Source organism: Pristiophorus japonicus, chromosome 8, assembly GCF_044704955.1.
Source record: "Pristiophorus japonicus isolate sPriJap1 chromosome 8, sPriJap1.hap1, whole genome shotgun sequence".
Classification (NCBI taxonomy): Eukaryota; Metazoa; Chordata; class Chondrichthyes; family Pristiophoridae; genus Pristiophorus; species Pristiophorus japonicus.
Genome location: NC_091984.1, coordinates 102,248,250 through 102,266,562, shown reverse-complemented (window position 1 = coordinate 102,266,562; position 18,313 = coordinate 102,248,250). Strand labels below are relative to the sequence as shown.

The following is an 18,313-nucleotide window of genomic DNA, read 5'->3' as shown; positions in this document are numbered from 1 at the left end:
AACAAGGCACGGGAATACACAATAAATGGTATACTCAACCCGACTACCTTAACTTTTAATTTCTCAATTTTAAATCTATTCCAAACAGACTGAGATTTTCCATATAATGTGTGAAACATCCTCTGTCTCAGAAGATTTCAGAAACCTCTTCCCGTGGGAGAATTTAGAGCTTGCCGTATTCAATTAAAAAAAACACGATGTACTAAACTAATCTACTCACCCACAAGCTCTCACTGTGCCCTTGGCTTCTCCCACGCATTTTAAAGGTTCTGTCCTCTGGCCAATCACTATTGGCCAAAACACGGGGTCATGTGACTCAATCCCCCAGAGTGTAGTGCGATCTGAACTATCGATGGGACCTTTCCTCCACTGTGCTGCATTGCGGGAAGGTGGGACCACCATTGAACTGGTTCCTGGAATCCATTCCTGAGCTCAAACTGGGCGGGAATGGGCCAGGAATCTCCCGCTAGTCTTTCTGTACTTCCGTGTTTAAAAAAACAAACGGCTAAAAATTTAATAGATTAACACCACCTATTAGCGTTTGCAAGGGGTACTACCGGAGCGGTAAAGGGTTATCGCCCGGGTGCAGCAATATTAGCGGTGCTCACGAACTTGATTAAGGTTTTAGCAGTGATGTTAATATTTAGCACCAGGCAATGTTGCGCCAGTGTGCAACGACCCAGTAGCATCACAGAAGCCAATGTCAATGACTTCACCATTGACGTTGGCCCCCAGAAAACAGGGACGTATGGTCAGCCTATGGTAGAAAGATTAGTAGGGAGATGAGAACCTTGTTCACCTAGTGGGTGTCTGGAACTCACTGCCTGAAAGGGTGATATAGGCAGAAATGCTGCCTCCGCTAATCTCGCCAGAAAAAGCAGGCGTGCACAGCTGTCCCGGAGCGGTAATGTAAAGTATAAATGAATCAGATAAGATTTAGAGACTTGATTTCACTTTGTTTGCATTTATTTCACTTTCTTTGCTGTGCCTTATCTTCAAATGTGTTCCTTTGCAATTTCTTTTAAGTTTTCAGGTACTCCAGGTCACCATCCCCCTCTTTGAGCGCATGATGCCGGTATTTTAGCACCACAACTTCAGTAGCGCTACCACTTTAGTGCCCTAAGAGAAGTGTGGAATGCTTCCCTTAACACTCCACTCCACTCTTAGGGTGCTAAAAACCAATATCGCTATTGCTAACTATCGTCCGGCACGAAACTTAGCGACCAGGCGATATTAGCGCTTCAAAACCAGTTTAATCAATTTTTCCCTCAAAGACTCTCTACGGGGACAAGTTTTCTGAACCAGGGACTCTTTCGGGGACACTGTTTGCCCGAGGACGCAGTATCTCATCCAGGGACTGTCCCCAGAAAACAGGGATGTATGGTCAGCCTATGGTAGAAGGATTAGTAGGGAGTTGAGAACCTAGTGGGTGTCTGGAATTCACTGCCTGAAAGGGTGGTAGAGGCAGAAATGCTCATCGCATTTAAATAGTACTTGGATATGCACTTGAAGTGCCGTAACCTACAGGGCTATGAACCAAGAGCTGGGAAGTGGGATTAGGTTGGCACACACACAATGGGCTGAATGGCCTCTTTCCGTGCTGTACATTTCTATGATTCTATGATTAAAAAAGCTGCTACTTCACAATGATTAAAGTGAGGAGCAGATCTCTGTTGATTTAAGCCATGCAGGGAGGACCCAGACTGCTGTGGTTGTGTGTACCACTGATTTTAATCTACTGACAGGTTTGGTGCCACGCTGTCTGCTGCTCTTGCACTCATACAAGGGCAATAGTTGAAAAATGGAATCCATGTGATGCAAGTCTGCTCTCAGTCAAGCTGGCAGTGGTGAAGCACCAAGTGGAGGAAAATGCTCCTCGAGCAGGAAGGAGCAATCTGTGGTTCTGTATAGAGTGACACAGGTAGAGCCTGGCTGTTATGCTATTTCCCCACCCATTCAAGAAACGACATGTAGCATATAGCTTTCACTCGAGGTTAATTATCTGAACCATAATTAAAATCATTGCTCTCTGGTATGCATGGATTAGCTGATCTTGGCTGGAGCAACAGTACAGGCACTACAATTGGTCTCAGGCCCTTGGGCTAGAGAGAAGAAAAATCAGCAGGGTTCCTGCTTCTGGTCACTATCCAATCACACCTGCTGGAATTAATGTATAGTGAGTGAGGATCAACTTGTCTCTGGTATGCTCCTCCACTCCCTTCCATCATGGTTGAATAGCCTTACCAACAGTCACTGAGCTCACTGAACAGTCACAAGAACAAGGTACCAGATGAGAGTCCTGGTTATATGGAACTTCATGCTGGTGTGATTCACTTCCATGAGGAGACAAAAAAGCAAATCAGTGAAAAAAAATGAAAGCAGAAAAAGTTGAATATTTGCATGACATTATCCAGTGGTTTAATAACACGATTACCTTGAGCCTTGCCTACAGCGTTCCTTCAAGAAGGCAAAAGAAACTAGCAATTTCAGGAATGTGGACTGACTATGAAAATATTCATGTTTTCCATTTGGGATTTAACTTTACAATTATTAATGGGGAGTACTGCATGGTACCGCACGACTCTCATTTTTGATGTTCCTGCATTAAACCAATATTGTTCAGAATATATTTGATCTGAGGCACTCAATTCATCCCACACAGAAAGCGTGATCTTTCAGAGAATTCAGCCACATCAAACTTGTGTTAAGTAACCTTGCTGACACTATAATGTCTTCAGAAGCACATAGCACCGACCTACCTGCACAGCAACTTCCGTCTCATAGTGCAGTTGAGTGTTGGCGCTGGATACTGAGACCGCTTGCACAGTCTCTTTGAGGACAGTGATTGGGTTATCTGGTGAAAACACAAGCCTCTTTAGTGGAAATCTCTTTACTGGGGAAAATGCCAAAAGAATTGCAATGCAAAGCTTAAAGATGCTTTTCTTTTTCTGTCCCATACTTGTCTCATAAACCATCGAACGTCATGCAGCATTGAATTTTAATCAAAGCGCTCAGTGCTGCTACAGTTAAAGGGACATTGCAGCCATACTAATAACAAGCTATTATAATTCTGCAGACAAGAGGGTGCAGAGGATGATGCAACAACCTCATTGTACTGCCGATCACCTCAGGTGCTACACGACCTCAGATGATTGGCAATAGGACAAACCATATTGCAAACGTGTGTTTGCATTTCCAGATAGTTGTTGAACGCAACTTCTTAAAGCTCCTGTAAAGCACTTTAAGACAACAGTGATACCCCTTTAAATCCTCAAGTTATGAATTTAACTTCACAGTTGGCGGCAAACTATGCCTCCAGCGATGTCGCACAGCATGATTTGCATTGTTGTGGTGCATTTAAGTTTTAAAAAGTCTTTCCAGTTTTAAAGCAAAAGTACTCAGATAACTAAAAGGTCCTGTGCCCTATTGAAGGCTGTTTATATTGGTAAAGAAGCACTCATCCATTTCCACTAGCAATTTCACCAATTTCACAGCATGGTGCTGAGTAGATGTCATGCAATGACAGGATGTCAGTCTGTTTATAATTGTGAAATTGGAACATTACATCAGAGAGACTGTGTCACATCAGAGATTAAATAAGAAGAAGCTGTGGTTATTCCCCTCAGCAACTAAAATTAGACTGCACCTCTTCTAAAGTCTAGAAAACAACAGCTCGTGTTAGAGCAGGCTGCAATGTCTTCGAGTGTTCATACTGTTAACTAAATAGAAGCCAATATTATTCACCTTGTTGGTTAATCTAAGGTATCAGGAATTACTGATAAGACAAGAAAAAAAGGTTAGGATATATGGATGTAGCAGAGTTGAAGAAGACCTGAAAGTGGTGCACCCCAGGGGTCAATGCTGGAGCCACTTTTGTTCTCAATATATAACGATGATTTGTCTTTGGGATTAGGGAGCACAATAGTAAATCTGCTGATGACACAAATAATGAACTGTAAAAGGTTTCAGGAAGGCTTAGACAGGTTAGCAGGTAATGTGTTTTTAAAGGGTAAATAAGGGATCAGCATATACACTCAATGGGAAGACACTAAAGAGTCTGATTGAAGAGAGACCTCGGGGTTCAAATATCTAGGCCCGTAATCTGCGGTCAGTGGTGAAGCAAAGGTGTTTGCCGCTGGTCCTAAAGAGAGCTTCCCACAAAGATCTCGCAATCTCTGTGGTGAGAAGATTGGCTTTTTTGAGGTGCAGTATGATGGGGAATTTCATTGCACGAGCTGTTGTGATGACAAAAAGTTGTCTAAGCAGCCAATCACAATGCAGAATTCTCACAGACAGGAAACCAGGAAGTGAAGAAGCTCCTTTTATTCTGACTTTTAAAAAAGTTTATAGAGAGCAAAACAAAGATTGGGGCTCTCATATGGGGAAAATGTAAACCTGAGATAAATATGCACAAACTTTTAAAAAATCTAATTTTTTTAACCATAAAGATTGTCATTTTCATCATTATGGAGAAATTTGACACTCCACAAGATTAAAATTAGTTTTTAGGGCTGTAATGTTTGTCTAACAGTCAATACACTGTTAAAACTCCAGTTACAACTAATCCACACGATCTAACTTTTAACAGCAATATTACTGTGGAAAAGCCCAAGTTTTCATCAGTTTCACTGATTTCCCTGATTACACTGATTGCCGGCTATGGGGAGTGAGGGAGGGATGGGTGGAGGGTGTCCATAGCTTATCCAGTGTCGGAGCAATGAATAACTGACCGCAACTTCAGGATTTTCGTGTTAGGCTGCGCGGTGCGCTAAATCCTGAAGTTGCGGTCAGTTTTAAAGGGGTAATCACAGCAAATGCTGCCTCTTCACTGTTATTACCCACCGTTAATTCTGGGCCATAAGTACAAGGGCAGATAGATAAAGTCATGAAAAAGATGAACAGCCATTTGGGGTTTATAAGTGGGGCATATGGTTTCATTTTCTTACTACAGTGGGCTCTCTACCCTACCCCTCCCTGGGACATGGGGTCTTCCACACCCCCCCACTCCCCGGGACCTGGGCTCTTCCCCCCACCCTCCCACCCCACGCCTGGATCCTCTCCATCCACCAAGAATATACAGTGGGGTGCACAAAATTACCCGCACACTTTAACTGTGTCCCAACCATTGTTTTGTACAAATATGATTCACTAGGATAATGACCGGGATGAGAAGCTATAGGCAGGATGTGAGACATGACATACTGTAGCTATTACCACTGGACTAGAGAAGGAGATTAGTATAGGTTTGTAAAATTATGATGGGTTTTGAACATAAGAACATAAGAAATAAAAGCAGGAGTAGGCCATTTGACCCCTCACCTCTGCTCCGCCATTTAATCATGGCTGATCTGATCATGGACTCAGCTTCACTTCCCTGCCTGCTCCCCATAATCCTTTATTCCCTTATTGCTTAAAAATCTGTCTATCTCCACCTTAAATATATTCAATGACCCAGCCTCCACATCACTCTGGAGCAGAGAATTCCACAGATTTACAACCCTTTGAGAGAAGAAATTTCTCCTCGTCTCAGTTTTAAATGGGTGGCTCCTTATTCTGGGACTATGCCCCCTAGTTTTAGTTTCCCCTGTGAGTGGAAATATCCTCTCTGCATCCACCTTGTCGAGCTCCCTCATTATCTTATATGTTTTGGGATAAGATCACCTCTCATTCTTCTGATAGTGATAGTGAATTGGGAGAGATTTCCTCTAATTGTGGAACCAGTGATGAGGGATTGTCATTAAGAGAGTGAGGAGAGAGGGTTCTTTATGCAGAGGGTGGTGGAAGCATAGAATGTTTTGTCACAGGGAATGGTTGTTGCAGAGGCCATTGCACTTTTTGAAACAAGAATATATCGGGCTATGGGGAGAGAGCGAGATTAGTGCTGGATTGCACTAGCAAAGAGCTGGCCGATGGAACAAGTTGGCTTCTTCTGTGCTATTAACTTCTAAGTTTACAGCTTGCACCAAGACTGAAATCCTTGTTAAAACATACAAATAATATACATTTAATTTATATCAGTCAACCTCACCTCACTTGCACAGGGGAGCCTATGCCGAATCTGAAATAAAGGGCCACACTTGAAACATGAACGTACCTGTTCTCTCCATAGATGCCGACTGACATACTGAGCAATGTTTCCTGTAAGCTGCACTGCCTCCTGCGCGGCCCCTCCTCCACCAATGCGCGTCCCAATCAAATGTTTGCGCATGTGCGGTATCTACAATGTAAAAGCCGTTGAGCAGTCTGCGCGGGACCTTGCAGATGACTGTGCAGCCATGTGCCTTCACGGGTACATTGAGGCTGCGTGTTTCCAACATTTTCTGCTTTTGTTTCAAATTAATAAATCCTCTTCATAATCCTTAAAACTTCAATTAAACTTAAGCTGCTAGAAATTCAATGGATTAGCGCTACCTGTTTGCGCCCTGGATGCAAAATTCAGTTGATTCACCGATATTACCGCCTGCCGCTAATCATGCCCCAAAAAGCTGGCATTCTGACCTCGAAAGCCTCTCTCGGGGCGATATTCCATGCCATCTACATGATTTTTATGCATTTGTAATCCTTCACCCAAACTTGGTTAACACTCTGAAGTTAGCACCCCAATATCGCCCGAAGCGAACAGTACACCGCTGCTTTTAGCGTTCCACTCCCCTCTTAGGGCGCTAAAACTGAATATCGCGATCACCGGCACTAAATATCACCCGGTGCTAAACTTACTGCCCAGGTGATGTTAACGCCTCAAAATGGGCTACAATCAATTTTTCCCCCAATGTCTCCTCTTTTCCAAAGAAAATAAGAGCGACTTCATTAATCTTTACTCATAATCTAAATTTTAGATCCCCAGATGCACCATTATTGCTTCTCTTTGCTCCCAATGAAAGACAATAATTGAACCTGGGACCTCTCCAGTTTGTACGGCACAGTTTCGCCCCAGGCACTGCAACTGTTCCAAGTTTAAACAGTGTGATGATTTCGTACCTCTTACCCCCATGCCTGGAACAAATGCTTCAATATTCACCACTCTGACTGGAGTTTTCATGCAATTGCATGTTCTGGTCAAGCGGAAGCCTAAGTGTTGGAAAAAATGTCTCCTGAAGGCAAACCTTGCAAACTTTGATGCTTCATCTCCTGTTGAGATCCAGGAACCACCCTATAAACACAGAAATCAAATCAGAGTTAACAATACCACCATGAATGTTGTTCTTCTCAAAGCCACCTCAGGATGTCCCAAAGTACATTGCAGCCAATTAAGTATTTTTGAAGTGCAGTCACTGTTGTAATATTAGTAAATGTGGCAGCCAATTTGCGCACAGCAAGGTCCCACAAATATCAATGAGATAATGTCCGGATAATGGGCTCAATTTTCCCTAAGCCCGTTTTCTGGTGTATTGCCAGAGTTGCGCCCATTTTTCTAGGCCAGAAATGTGTCAGAAATATTTTACCAAAGTTTCCCCGATGTATAATTCGAATTTGGCGCCATACAGCATGTCCAGTCACTTCGGGGGGTGGAGCCTGCTGCCTGCGCCAAAAAATGAAGCCACACCTTCTGCGCATGCGCGGAAAAAAGTTACATTTTTGACGTTGTTTCAATGGATGTGCATGCTCAGTACAGCTTGGATTTGGCAATCAGCCATTTTTAAAAAGCTAGTTGTGTGTGTTACAAGTGCTGCGTGAGAGCATTGGAAAAATCACAGCTGGAGCAATACAAGATGCAACGCAGTGCAAGGACCAAGAATTTCTTACAGGAAGAAGTGGAGGCACTGGTTACTGTGATTGAGAACAGATGGCAGGAGCGGGACACCAGCAGAGGTCACATAAAAGTTCCACCCAAAGAAATGAAGAAATGCTGGAACCAAGTTGCAGAAGATTACTGTGAAATGGTGACCACCACGAGATCTAGAGGCCAGTGTAAAAAGAAATGGCAGGACCTTGGTCAAGTAGTTAGTGTAAATGATATTTTCATTTATTCAATGCAATTGTAAATGTGACCAGCTGTATATGTCCTATCCAGCAGAAAGTTCCACCAAAGAGGCAGCGGGAGATCGAGCAGCGTCGGTGAGGCAGCGTGGGGAGGCCTATAAAAAGGCCCAGCGTTGGTGAGTCGGCGAGAGGCGAGCTGGTGCAGCTGCAGCAGGGAGAGAAGGCAAAAAAGAAGTAGAAGGAAATCGAAAGGTGATGTCGCAGCCAAGGGGGTAAGCGATTGGCTGGTGATTGGTAAGTAGTTTTTCTTCTTCTTTTCTATATCAGTAAGTAACATTTAGCATTGTTGTTGCCAATTTAAGTTAATCTAAGGGTTAAGACATGGCAGGAGAGCTCGGACATGTGTTATGCTCCTCCTGTACTATGTGGGAAGTCAGGGACGCTTCCGGTGTCCCTGACGACTACATATGCGGGAAGTGTATCTGCCTCTAGCTCCTGACGGACCGCATTGCGGCACTGGAGCTGCAGGTGGATTCACTCCGGAGCATCCACGATGCTGAGAATGACGTCAATAGCACCTTTAGCGAGTTGGTCTCACCGCAGGTAAAGGGTACACAGCCAGATAGTAAATGGGTGACCAACAGGAAGAGCAGTGCAAGGAAGGTAGTGCAGGGGTCCTCTGCGGTCATCCCCCTGCAAAACAGATACACTGCTTTGAGTACTGTTGAGGGGGATGACTCAGCAGGGGGGAGCAGCAGCAGCCAAGTTCATGGCACCATGGGTGGCTCTGCTGCACAGGAGGGCAGGAAAAAGAGTGGGAGAGCTATAGTGATAGGGGATTCTATTGTAATGGAAATAGGTAGGCATTTCTGCGGCCGCAACCGAGACTCCAGGATGGTATGTTGTCTCCCTGGTGCAAGGGTCAAGGATGTCTCAGAGCTGGTGCAGGACATTCTGAAAAAAGAGGGTGAATAGCCAGTTGTCGTGGTGCATATAGGTACCAACAATATAGGTAAAAAATGGGATGAGGTCCTACGAGACGAATTTAAGGAGCTAGGAACTAAATTAAAAAGTAGGACCTCAAAGGTAGTAATCTCAGGATTGCTACCAGTGCCACATGCTAGTCAGAGTAGGAATCACAGGATAGCTCAGATGAATACGTGGCTTGAGGAGTGGTGCAAGAGGGAGGGATTCAAATTCCTGGGACATTGGAACCGGTTCTGGGGGTGGTGGGACCAGTACAAACCAGACGGTCTGCACCTGGGCAGGACCGGAACCAAAGTCCTAGGGGGAGTGTTTGCTAGTGCTGTTGGGAGGAGTTAAACTAACATAGCAGGGGGATGGGAACCTATGCAGGGAGACAGAGGGAAATAAAATGGAGGCAGAAGCAAAAGATAGAAAGGAGAATAGTAAAAGTAGAGGACAGAGAAACCCAAGGCAAAAAACGAAAAGGGCCACATTACAGAAAAATTCTAAAGGGGCAAAGTGTGTTAAAAAGACAAGCCTGAAGGCTCTGTGCCTCAATGCAAGGAGTGTTCAGAATAAGTTGGATGAATTAACTGCGCAGACAGCAGTTAACGGATATGATGTAATTGGCATCACGGAGACATGGCTCCAGGGTGACCAAGGCTGAGAATTCAACATCCAGGGGTATTCAACATTTAGGAAGGATAGGCAGAGAGGAAAAAAAGGCGGGGTGGCGTTGCTGGTTTAAGAGGAAATTAATGCAATAGTAAGGAGGGACATTAGCTTGGACGACGTGGAATCGGTATGGGTGGAGCTGCGGAATTCCAAAGGGCAGAAAACGTTAGTGGGAGTTGTGTACAGACCACCAAATGGCAGTAGTGAGGTTGGGGACAGCATCAAAAAAGAAATAAGGGACGTGTGCAATAAAGGTACAGCAGTTATCATGGGCGACTTTAATCTACATATTGATTGGGCTAACCAAACTGGTAGCAATGTGGTGGAGGAGGATTTCCTGGAGTGTATTAGGGATGGTTTTCTAGACCAATACGTCGAGGAACCAACTAGAGAGCTGGCCATCCTAGACTGGGTGATGTGTAATGAGAAGGGACTAATTAGCAATCTTGTTGTGCGAGACCCCTTGGGGAACAGTGACCATAATATGGTAGAATTCTTTGTTAAGTTGGAGAGTGACACAGTTAATTCGGAAACTAGGGTCCTGAACTTAAGGAAAGGTAACTTCGACGGTATGAGGCGTGAATTGGCTAGAATAGACTGGCAAAGGATACTTAAGAGGTTGACAGTGGATAAGCAATGGCAAACATTTAAAGATCACATGGATGAACTTCAGCAATTGTACATCCCTGTCTGGAGTAAAAATAAAACGTTGAAGGTGGCTCAACCATGACTAACAAGGGAAATCAAGGATCGTGTTAAAGCCAAGGAAGAGACATATAAATTGGCTAGAAAAAGCAACAAACCTGAGTACTGGGAGAAATTTAGAATTCAACAGAGGAGGACTAAGGGTTTAATTAAGAGGGGGAAAATATATAGTATGAGGGGAAGCTTGCAGGGAACATAAAAATTGACTGCAAAAGCTTCTATGGATATGTGAAGAGAAAAAGATTAGTGAAGACAAACATAGGTCCCTTGCAGTTGGATTCAGGTAAATTTATAATGGGAAACAAAGAAATGGCAGACCAATTGAACAAATACTTTGGTTCTGTCTTCACGAAGGAAGACACAAATAACCTTCCGAATGTACTAGGGGACAGTGGGTCAAGTGAGAAGGAGGAACTGAAGGATATCCTTATTAGGCGGGAAATTGTGTTAGGGAAATTGATGGGATTGAAGGCCGATAAATACCCGGGGCCTGATAGTCTGCATGCCAGAGTACTTAAGGAAGTGGCCCTAGAAATAGTGGATGCATTGGTGATCATTTTCCAACAGTCGATCGACTCGGGATCAGTTCCTATGGACTGGAGGGTAGCTAATGTAACACCACATTTTAAAAAAGGAGGGAGCGAGAAAACGGTTAATTATAGACCGGTTAGCCTGACATCAGTAGTGGGGAAAATGTTGGAATCAATCATTAAGGATGAAATAGCAGCGCATTTGGAAAGCAGTGACAGGATCAGACCAAGTCAGCATGGATTTATGAAAGGGAAATCATGCTTGACGAACCTTCTGGAATTTTTTGAGGATGTAACTAGCAGAGTGGACAAGGGAGAACCAGTGGATGTGGTGTATTTGGACTTTTAAAAGGCTTTTGACAAGGTCCCGTACAAGAGATTGGTGTGCAAAATCAAAGCGCATGGTATTGGAGGTAATGTACTGACGTGGATAGAGAACTGGTTGGCAGACAGGAAGCAGAGAGTCAGGATAAATGGGTCCTTTTCAGAATGGCAGGCAGTGACTAGTGGAATGCCGCAGGGCTCAGTGCTGGGACCCCAGCTCTTTACAATATACATTAACGATTTAGATGAAGGAATTGAGTGTAATATCCCCAAGTTTGCAGATGACACTAAACTGGGTGGCAGTGTGAGCTGTAAGGAGGCCGCTAAGAGGCTGCAGGGTGACTTGGACAGGTTAGGTGAGTGGGCAAACACATGGCAGATGCAGTATAATGTGGATAAATGTGAGGTTATCTTCCGATTGCGGGTCGCAGTGGTGTGGTGCAGTGAGGCACATCCTGGGTCCCACCGTCCCAGGCTGCGGGTCCCAGTGTTGGGGTGCGAGCCACACCCATGGGGAGGAGGGGAAGGAGAACTCGACCGCGCTCTCCTGAGGTGCAGGATCTAACAAATATGGTTCAGATGATGTCATTGAGTGCGGAGAGCATTGACCTTACCCGATCACTCCTGGTCACCATCAGTGGGGTGAGTGATGAGGTAGCGGGACTGTCGGGAGAAGTAACAGCAATGACACGAGAAATGGGAACAATGTCCGGGACCATCAGTTGAGGGAATAGTGGCCATGAGGGAGGGAATGTCAGAGGTCGTGCAAACCACATCACTGACCATGAGGGAGGGAATGTTGCAGGTCATTGAGACACTGTCAGGGCGCATGAGGGACGGCATGTTGGAGTTAACTGCTGCAATAAAGAAACACGCCCAGACCCCGTGCCCAGTGACAGAATCAACTATCACTCCCACTCCAATCTTCACACCAGCCTCTGAAGAGCCCAAAGCCGGGCCCTACAACTTGCCGTCTGGGTCCTCCAACTTGCTGCCTGACACTGACACACCCCACCCTCAAGACGTGCACAGTACCCGAGGTGTTAGAAGGAATAAGCTTGGTACCAAGCCCAGAAACACTGTGCCACCGCCTGTGGGCAGGGGTGGGGGAGAGTCCAAGACCGAGCGCTGTGGGCGGTCTTAGAATAAGGGGGAGGAGAGATGGGTGCAGCCTTTCTTTGCTGCTGTTGTTGTTGTTGTTGTTATTGTTACTGTTGTAACTGTTCTCAAATTAAGTTTTTTGTAAGTTATGTAAATTTATAAGTTTATAAGTGATCTTAAAGTTGTTAAGTGATCTTAAAGAGTGATATTAAAGTAAAGTTTGATACAAGAATAATTTTATTAAAGTTAAGTACATTGTAAACTTTTGAATAAAATATATTTTACATTAAAACTGAATCAGGTTCCATTAACACAACACAACATTACGGAACAACTCCAAACAGTAAACATGTCCATGTGGAATAGTTGTCGCTGAGCCCTCAGGCTTCAGTAAAGCGTTCACGGATGAGCTGCTGGCGCAAGGCTCGAGCAATCGTTAAATGAGCTCGATGGCCCGACCTCCTCCACCGTCACGCTCCGGCCTCAGGCACTTGCATGATTTACGCATCCTCATCGTCCTCCTCCTCCTCCTCCTCCTGCTCGTCACCTGCATCTTCCACATCATTATCATCAGCCACCCTCACCACAGGTGGGTCTTCACTACCAGGTGCTGCTGCCTCATGATGGCTAAGTTATGCAGCATACAGCACACAACAGTGAACTGACCGACAATCTCAGGGGAGTACAGCACGTAGCCTCCAGAATGGTCCAGGCATCGGAAACGCTGTTTCAATATGCCAATGGCCCTCTCAATGATGCTGCATGTTGCAATGTGCGACATGTTGTATTGACGGTCAGCTTCCGTCCGGGTTACGTTAAGGAGCGTCATGAGCCAGGTGGTGAGTCCATACCCTTTGTCTCCCAGTAGCCAGCTGTGCCCTACTGGTTGCTGCTGAAACATGGCAGATATAATGCTGTCACGTAGAATCAACACATCATGGGTGCTACCAGGGTATCTTGCATTGACTGACATGATATGATGCATGTCATCACACACGAGCTGCACATTAATGGAGTGGAAGCCTTTTCTGTTCCTGTACCTCTCAGAATCCTTTAAAGGTGCTCGAAAGGTGGTGTGGGTACAGTCAATGCAACCCTGTACCTTTGGAAAGCCAGCAATCCTGGAGAAGCCCACAGCCCTGTCATGGATTGCTTGGGCAGTCATGGGGAACTTTATGAAGTCATTCCTACACGTGTACAGTGCAGCCATGACCTGGCGAATGGAGACATGTGTTGCATGTTGAGAGATGGCGCACACATCATCAATTGTAGCTTGAAACGATCCAGAGGCATAGAATGAAAGTGCAGCTGTAACTTTCACTTCAACTGACAAAGCAATCCTCCTGATGCTTCTAGGTTGCAGGTCTGCTTTGACCAACTCACAGATCTCACTGACAATTTCTTTGCGGAAAATACAGCCTTCTGACACAGTCTGCATCACTCAGGTGGAGGTACAAACACCTGTCTCGATATACCCAAGGTGGGTAAGGCCTCCTACCCAGAACCCTACAGGCTCTGATGTTCCTGATGCGATGAAGTCGAATCAATTGTCTCCTACGTAGCACCATAATGCAGAAGGCTCACACAAGGTATGGCATTTTCAGTATTGCCCCCATATTTAAATTTAACCTTGAAAGAAGCTCATAATGGCAGGAAAGCAGGCAGCACAGGTTCGCAGTTGTATCTCTCCAGGTCTGTCTGAATGGACCACATCCAAAGGTCTTGTGACTTCTCCTCCTCCCCCCTACCACACTCCCCGAGCCTTGTGACTTCTCTCTCTCCCTCCCCCTCCCCAGGCTCTAAGCCTTCCAATGGATACCTCTCTCTCTCTCCTCTCCTCTCTCTCTCCTCTCTCTCTCTCTCCTCTTCTCCCCCCCAGCCTTTAATAATTGGAGTGACTTATCTCTCTCCCTCCCCCTCCCTGGGCTCCAAGCCTTCCGATTGGCACCTTGCTCTCTCTCTTTCCTCCCCCTCCCCTCCACGGCTTGTTTTGTAGCCGACCCCCAAGCCGCTGTGTCCGGGCGCGAGGCCGATTCTGCCGGCCAAACCTACGACCCTCCAGCCCTGCTTCAAGATGTTCGCTGTTGGCGTATGAGTGAGTAAAAAAATGAGAAAACTTCTGAAATCCAACAAGTTTACATTTCTACGTTGACAGGTAAAAAAAAGTTGAACTTTTTTATTGATTTTGACAATGTTCTTGACTCCCTCCAAAATCTTCGATTTGAAAACAATGGCGTCTTTCAGCGCTTATTTGTGAATGTGCGATGGTTTTCTTAAACTCACCAGAAGGTTTTTCGGGAGTGGCCAGATACGCCAACCTAAGAGAAAAAAATGTTGGCCAAACTGAACAATTGAAAAAACCAGCGCATATATGAGGGAACTTCAAACAAACTGGCCTAGAAAAATCGTAACTAAGTCAGTTACGTCAGCGCAGATCTCAGGGGAAAACTTGGAAAAAAATAAATACGGCAGAAAAAACGGCGCCTGCCAAAAAAATGGCACAAATGACCAGGGAAAATTGAGCCCAATATGTTCTAGAGATGTTGGTTCAGGGATAAATATTGGCCAGGACATCAGGAGAACTCCTTTGCTGTTCTTTGAATAATGTCACGGGATCTTTTACGTCCATATAGAGGGAAGGCGCTGCCGTGGTTTAACGGCTCATCCAAAACACGGCACCTCAACAATGCAGCACTCCCTCAGTATTGCACTGAAATGTCAGCCTGGATTATGTGCTCAAGTCTCTGAAGTGGAGCTTGAACCCACAACTTTCTGACTAAGAAGCAAGAATGCTACCACTGAGACAAGGATGACACCACTGCTCTTTACTCATTTGGCTTCCCTATCAAGGTTGAAAGAGTCTTTACTTTCAAGTGGCAGTTGAATGTCATCAATCCTTGCATTCTGCCACATTCAGTTATCACCTCGGGGAAAGTCTGTGTACATCCTCTGTAATTCCCAAATATTATCAACCAACTGTATATTTATCCATCTTCACATCGCCACTATGTAACCCTTGCCCGTTGCTCTCCATAGCAAACCTTCCTTCCACCCCACCCCAGATGACCATCATGATCATTTCAGTCTACATTTATCCCTAAAATCGCCAAATCTCATTCCCAGCTAGATATTTACTCAGCTCCTTATTGAACGAGTTAATCAACTCAGCCTCAAATACTTCCTTATGAAGAAGAGGGTGGCTACCTTCAATGTTTACTTCTCGAGAAGCTTTTCACATTTCTTAAAATGAGACAGTTTAAGAAATGTCAGTTGTCACCTAGGAGGTGCTAAGCAAGAGAGAGGGTCAATTGAAAGGCGAGTCAACTGGGCTACTCAAATGAAAGTCCCGGGGGTGACTTTCCACAGATGGTGTCCCCGTTCACCTGCCGTAACTTTGGTGTAAAAGCCACAGAAATCCTGGAAAAAACAGTGTTTATATCATGGTTTTCTGGAGCTTCCACAGCTCTTCCAGTTGATGTGGTATATTTGGACTTTCAGAAGGCTTTCGACAAGGTCCCACACAAGAGATTAATGTGCAAAGTTAAAGCACATAGGATTGGGGGTAGTGTGCTGACATGGATTGAGAACTGGTTGTCAGACAGGAAGCAAAGAGTAAGAGTAAATGGGTACTTTTCAGAATGGCAGGCAGTGACTAGTGGGGTACCGCAAGGTTCTGCGCTGGAGCCCCAGCTGTTTACATTTTACATTAATGATTTGGATGAGGGGATTAAATGTAGTATCTCCAAATTTGCGGATGATACTAAGTTGGGTGGCAGTGTGAGCTGCGAGGAGGATGCTATGAGGCTGCAGAGTGACTTGGATAGGTTAGGTGAGTGGGCAAATGCATGGCAGATAAAGTATAATGTGGATAAATGTGAGGTTATCCACTTTGGTGGTAAAAAGAGAGAGACAGACTATTATCTGAATGGTGACAGATTAGGAAAAGGGGAGGTGCAACGAGACCTGGGTGTCATGGTACATCAGTCATTGAAGGCTGGCATGCAGGTACAGCAGGCGGTTAAGAAAGCAAATGTCATGTTGGCCTTCATAGCGAGGGGATTTGAGTACAGGGGCAGGGAGGTATTGCTACAGTTGTACAGGGCCTTGGTGAGGCCACACCTGGAGTATTGTGTACAGTTTTGGTCTCCTAACTTGAGGAAGAACATTCTTGCTATTGAGGGAGTGCAGCGAAGGTTCACCAGACTGATTCCCGGGATGACGGGACTAACATATTAAGAAAGACTGGATCAACTGGGCTTGTATTCACTGGAGTTCAGAAGAATGAGAGGGGATCTCATAGAAACGTTTAAAATTCTGACGGGTTTAGACAGGTTAGATGCAGGAAAGATGTTCCCAATGTTGGGGAAGTCCAGAACCAGGGTTCACAGTCTAAGGATAAGGGGTAAGCCATTTAGGACTGAGATGAGGAGAAACTTCTTCACCCAGAGAGTGGTGAACCTGTGGAATTCTCTATCACAGAAAGTTGTTGAGGCCAATTGACTAAATATATTCAAAAAGGAGTTAGATGTAGTCCTTACTACTAGGGGGATCAAGGGGTGTGGCGAGAAAGCAGGAATGGGGTACTGAAGTTGCATGTTCAGCCATGAACTCATTGAATGGTGGTGCAGGCTCGAAGGGCCGAATGGCCTACTCCTGCACCTATTTTCTATGTTTCTACGTTTCTTCAGCTGAAATGATGGCAGGCGATCTGGCGAACCCCCATGGAAGTTCAACCCCTTTAACATCTGGCTTTGCAACAGCACTGGCCGAGGCCTCGAGAGGAGGAGAGGTTTTCGAGAGGTTCTTGATGGAAGGAAGAGTGGGAGTGGGGTGGGGGAAGGGAAGAGTCTGGGGCAGGTGAGGCTGCACCTTTCCTTATGGTGCCTGGAGGAGCATGCCTGCTCTTCCTGGTCCCACAAACAAAAGTTTAAGATTTACCTAAAGGGCCTCATCTATCTGCAGTCCTGATTCTGTCCATCAGGAAAGCCGTGGCAGTTTCCTCAGGCCCCGATTAAAACTGCATCGGGTTCCTATAGCCCAACATGTGTAAATTTATGAGAATCCGTCTGCTTTCCAGAAGCACCTCAAACACCTTTGAAACCCTGCAGGTTAATATTGGAAATGGTCAGGATTGAGCAGGTAAGTAACCGGTTGTTTTTAACTGGCCACCCACAGGGTTCCTGCAGGACATGTTGAGTTAAAATGGACCCCACAGAAACATGGAAAGTATTGCACAAATCTTACCAGAATCATTGTATGCCTGCCATCAAAACAGGGGCTGGAGAAGTCATCGTACAGGTAAAAGCTTTCAAATCCTGGAAGCCCATTAAAATGATCTTCTGTCCATTCCCAGACATTGCCAAACACATCATGAAAGCCTGCCTTAGTGGGTGCATACATAGTCACAGGCTGCAGAGAACATAAAGAACAACAATGTACACTTTCTGCTGAACTATTATGATCACTGTACTACAGAGAAGTTATCAAGGCATTGAAAGTGGTGCAGAAAAGGGCAACCAAACTGATACCTAGCTTAATGTATCTGAACCTTCAAGTGGAGATGAAGAGCTTATAATTGTTTACTCTGAAAAAAGAAAGCGCAAGGGGGATATTATTCAAATAGTCAAGATTTTTAAAGGGATAGATAATTTGATCCCAGATAATGTCTTCACAATTGCCACAAACTGTGGGGGTTGTGGCTTCAGCTCAAGAAGGAAAGTGCACAGAAAGATTATATTTTCCTATTTTGCACAGAAGGTGGTCAACATGTGCTACAGACCTGCCCAGGGAGGCCGGTGGTGTGGAACAATTTAAGCGAGCATTGGGCAGATAATTGGGATAACGGTCGATTGAGGGGTATTAGTTTTTGGGACAGGCCTGGTGGACTGCAGTCTTTTCCTGCCCTGTACTTTCTATGCATCCTATGTTCTTATGCTTCAGATATAATATTGGAATAATCTTGAAAACAAAATGTTATGATTGTGATTTTAATGGTACTAGAGTGTATTTTTATTCATTCACGTGAAATGGGAGTCGCTGGCAAGGCTGACGTTTATTACCCATCCCAAGTTGCCATGAGAAGGTGATGGTGA

The 18,313-nt window shown here is 45.0% G+C and overlaps 1 protein-coding gene across 3 annotated transcripts in view; it reads right to left on the bottom strand.

The window, feature by feature from the left end:
• The window catches only part of LOC139268671 (uncharacterized), a 97,211-nt gene that overhangs the window by 25,175 nt on the left and 53,723 nt on the right, over positions 1 to 18,313 (bottom strand). For 2 of the 3 annotated variants that reach the window (XR_011594080.1, XM_070887207.1), the window contains exons 12-14: positions 17,466 to 17,630; positions 6,979 to 7,150; positions 2,760 to 2,854 (exon numbers count right to left, since the gene is read on the bottom strand). Coding sequence is in view for 2 of the 3 variants with exons in the window: in XM_070887207.1 (XP_070743308.1) it covers positions 2,760 to 2,854; positions 6,979 to 7,150; positions 17,466 to 17,630 (432 nt within the window). In the remaining variant the exon portion in view is untranslated. The remainder of the gene's footprint in view (positions 1 to 2,759; positions 2,855 to 6,978; positions 7,151 to 17,465; positions 17,631 to 18,313) is intronic. The other variant, XM_070887208.1, reaches the window with a different exon arrangement.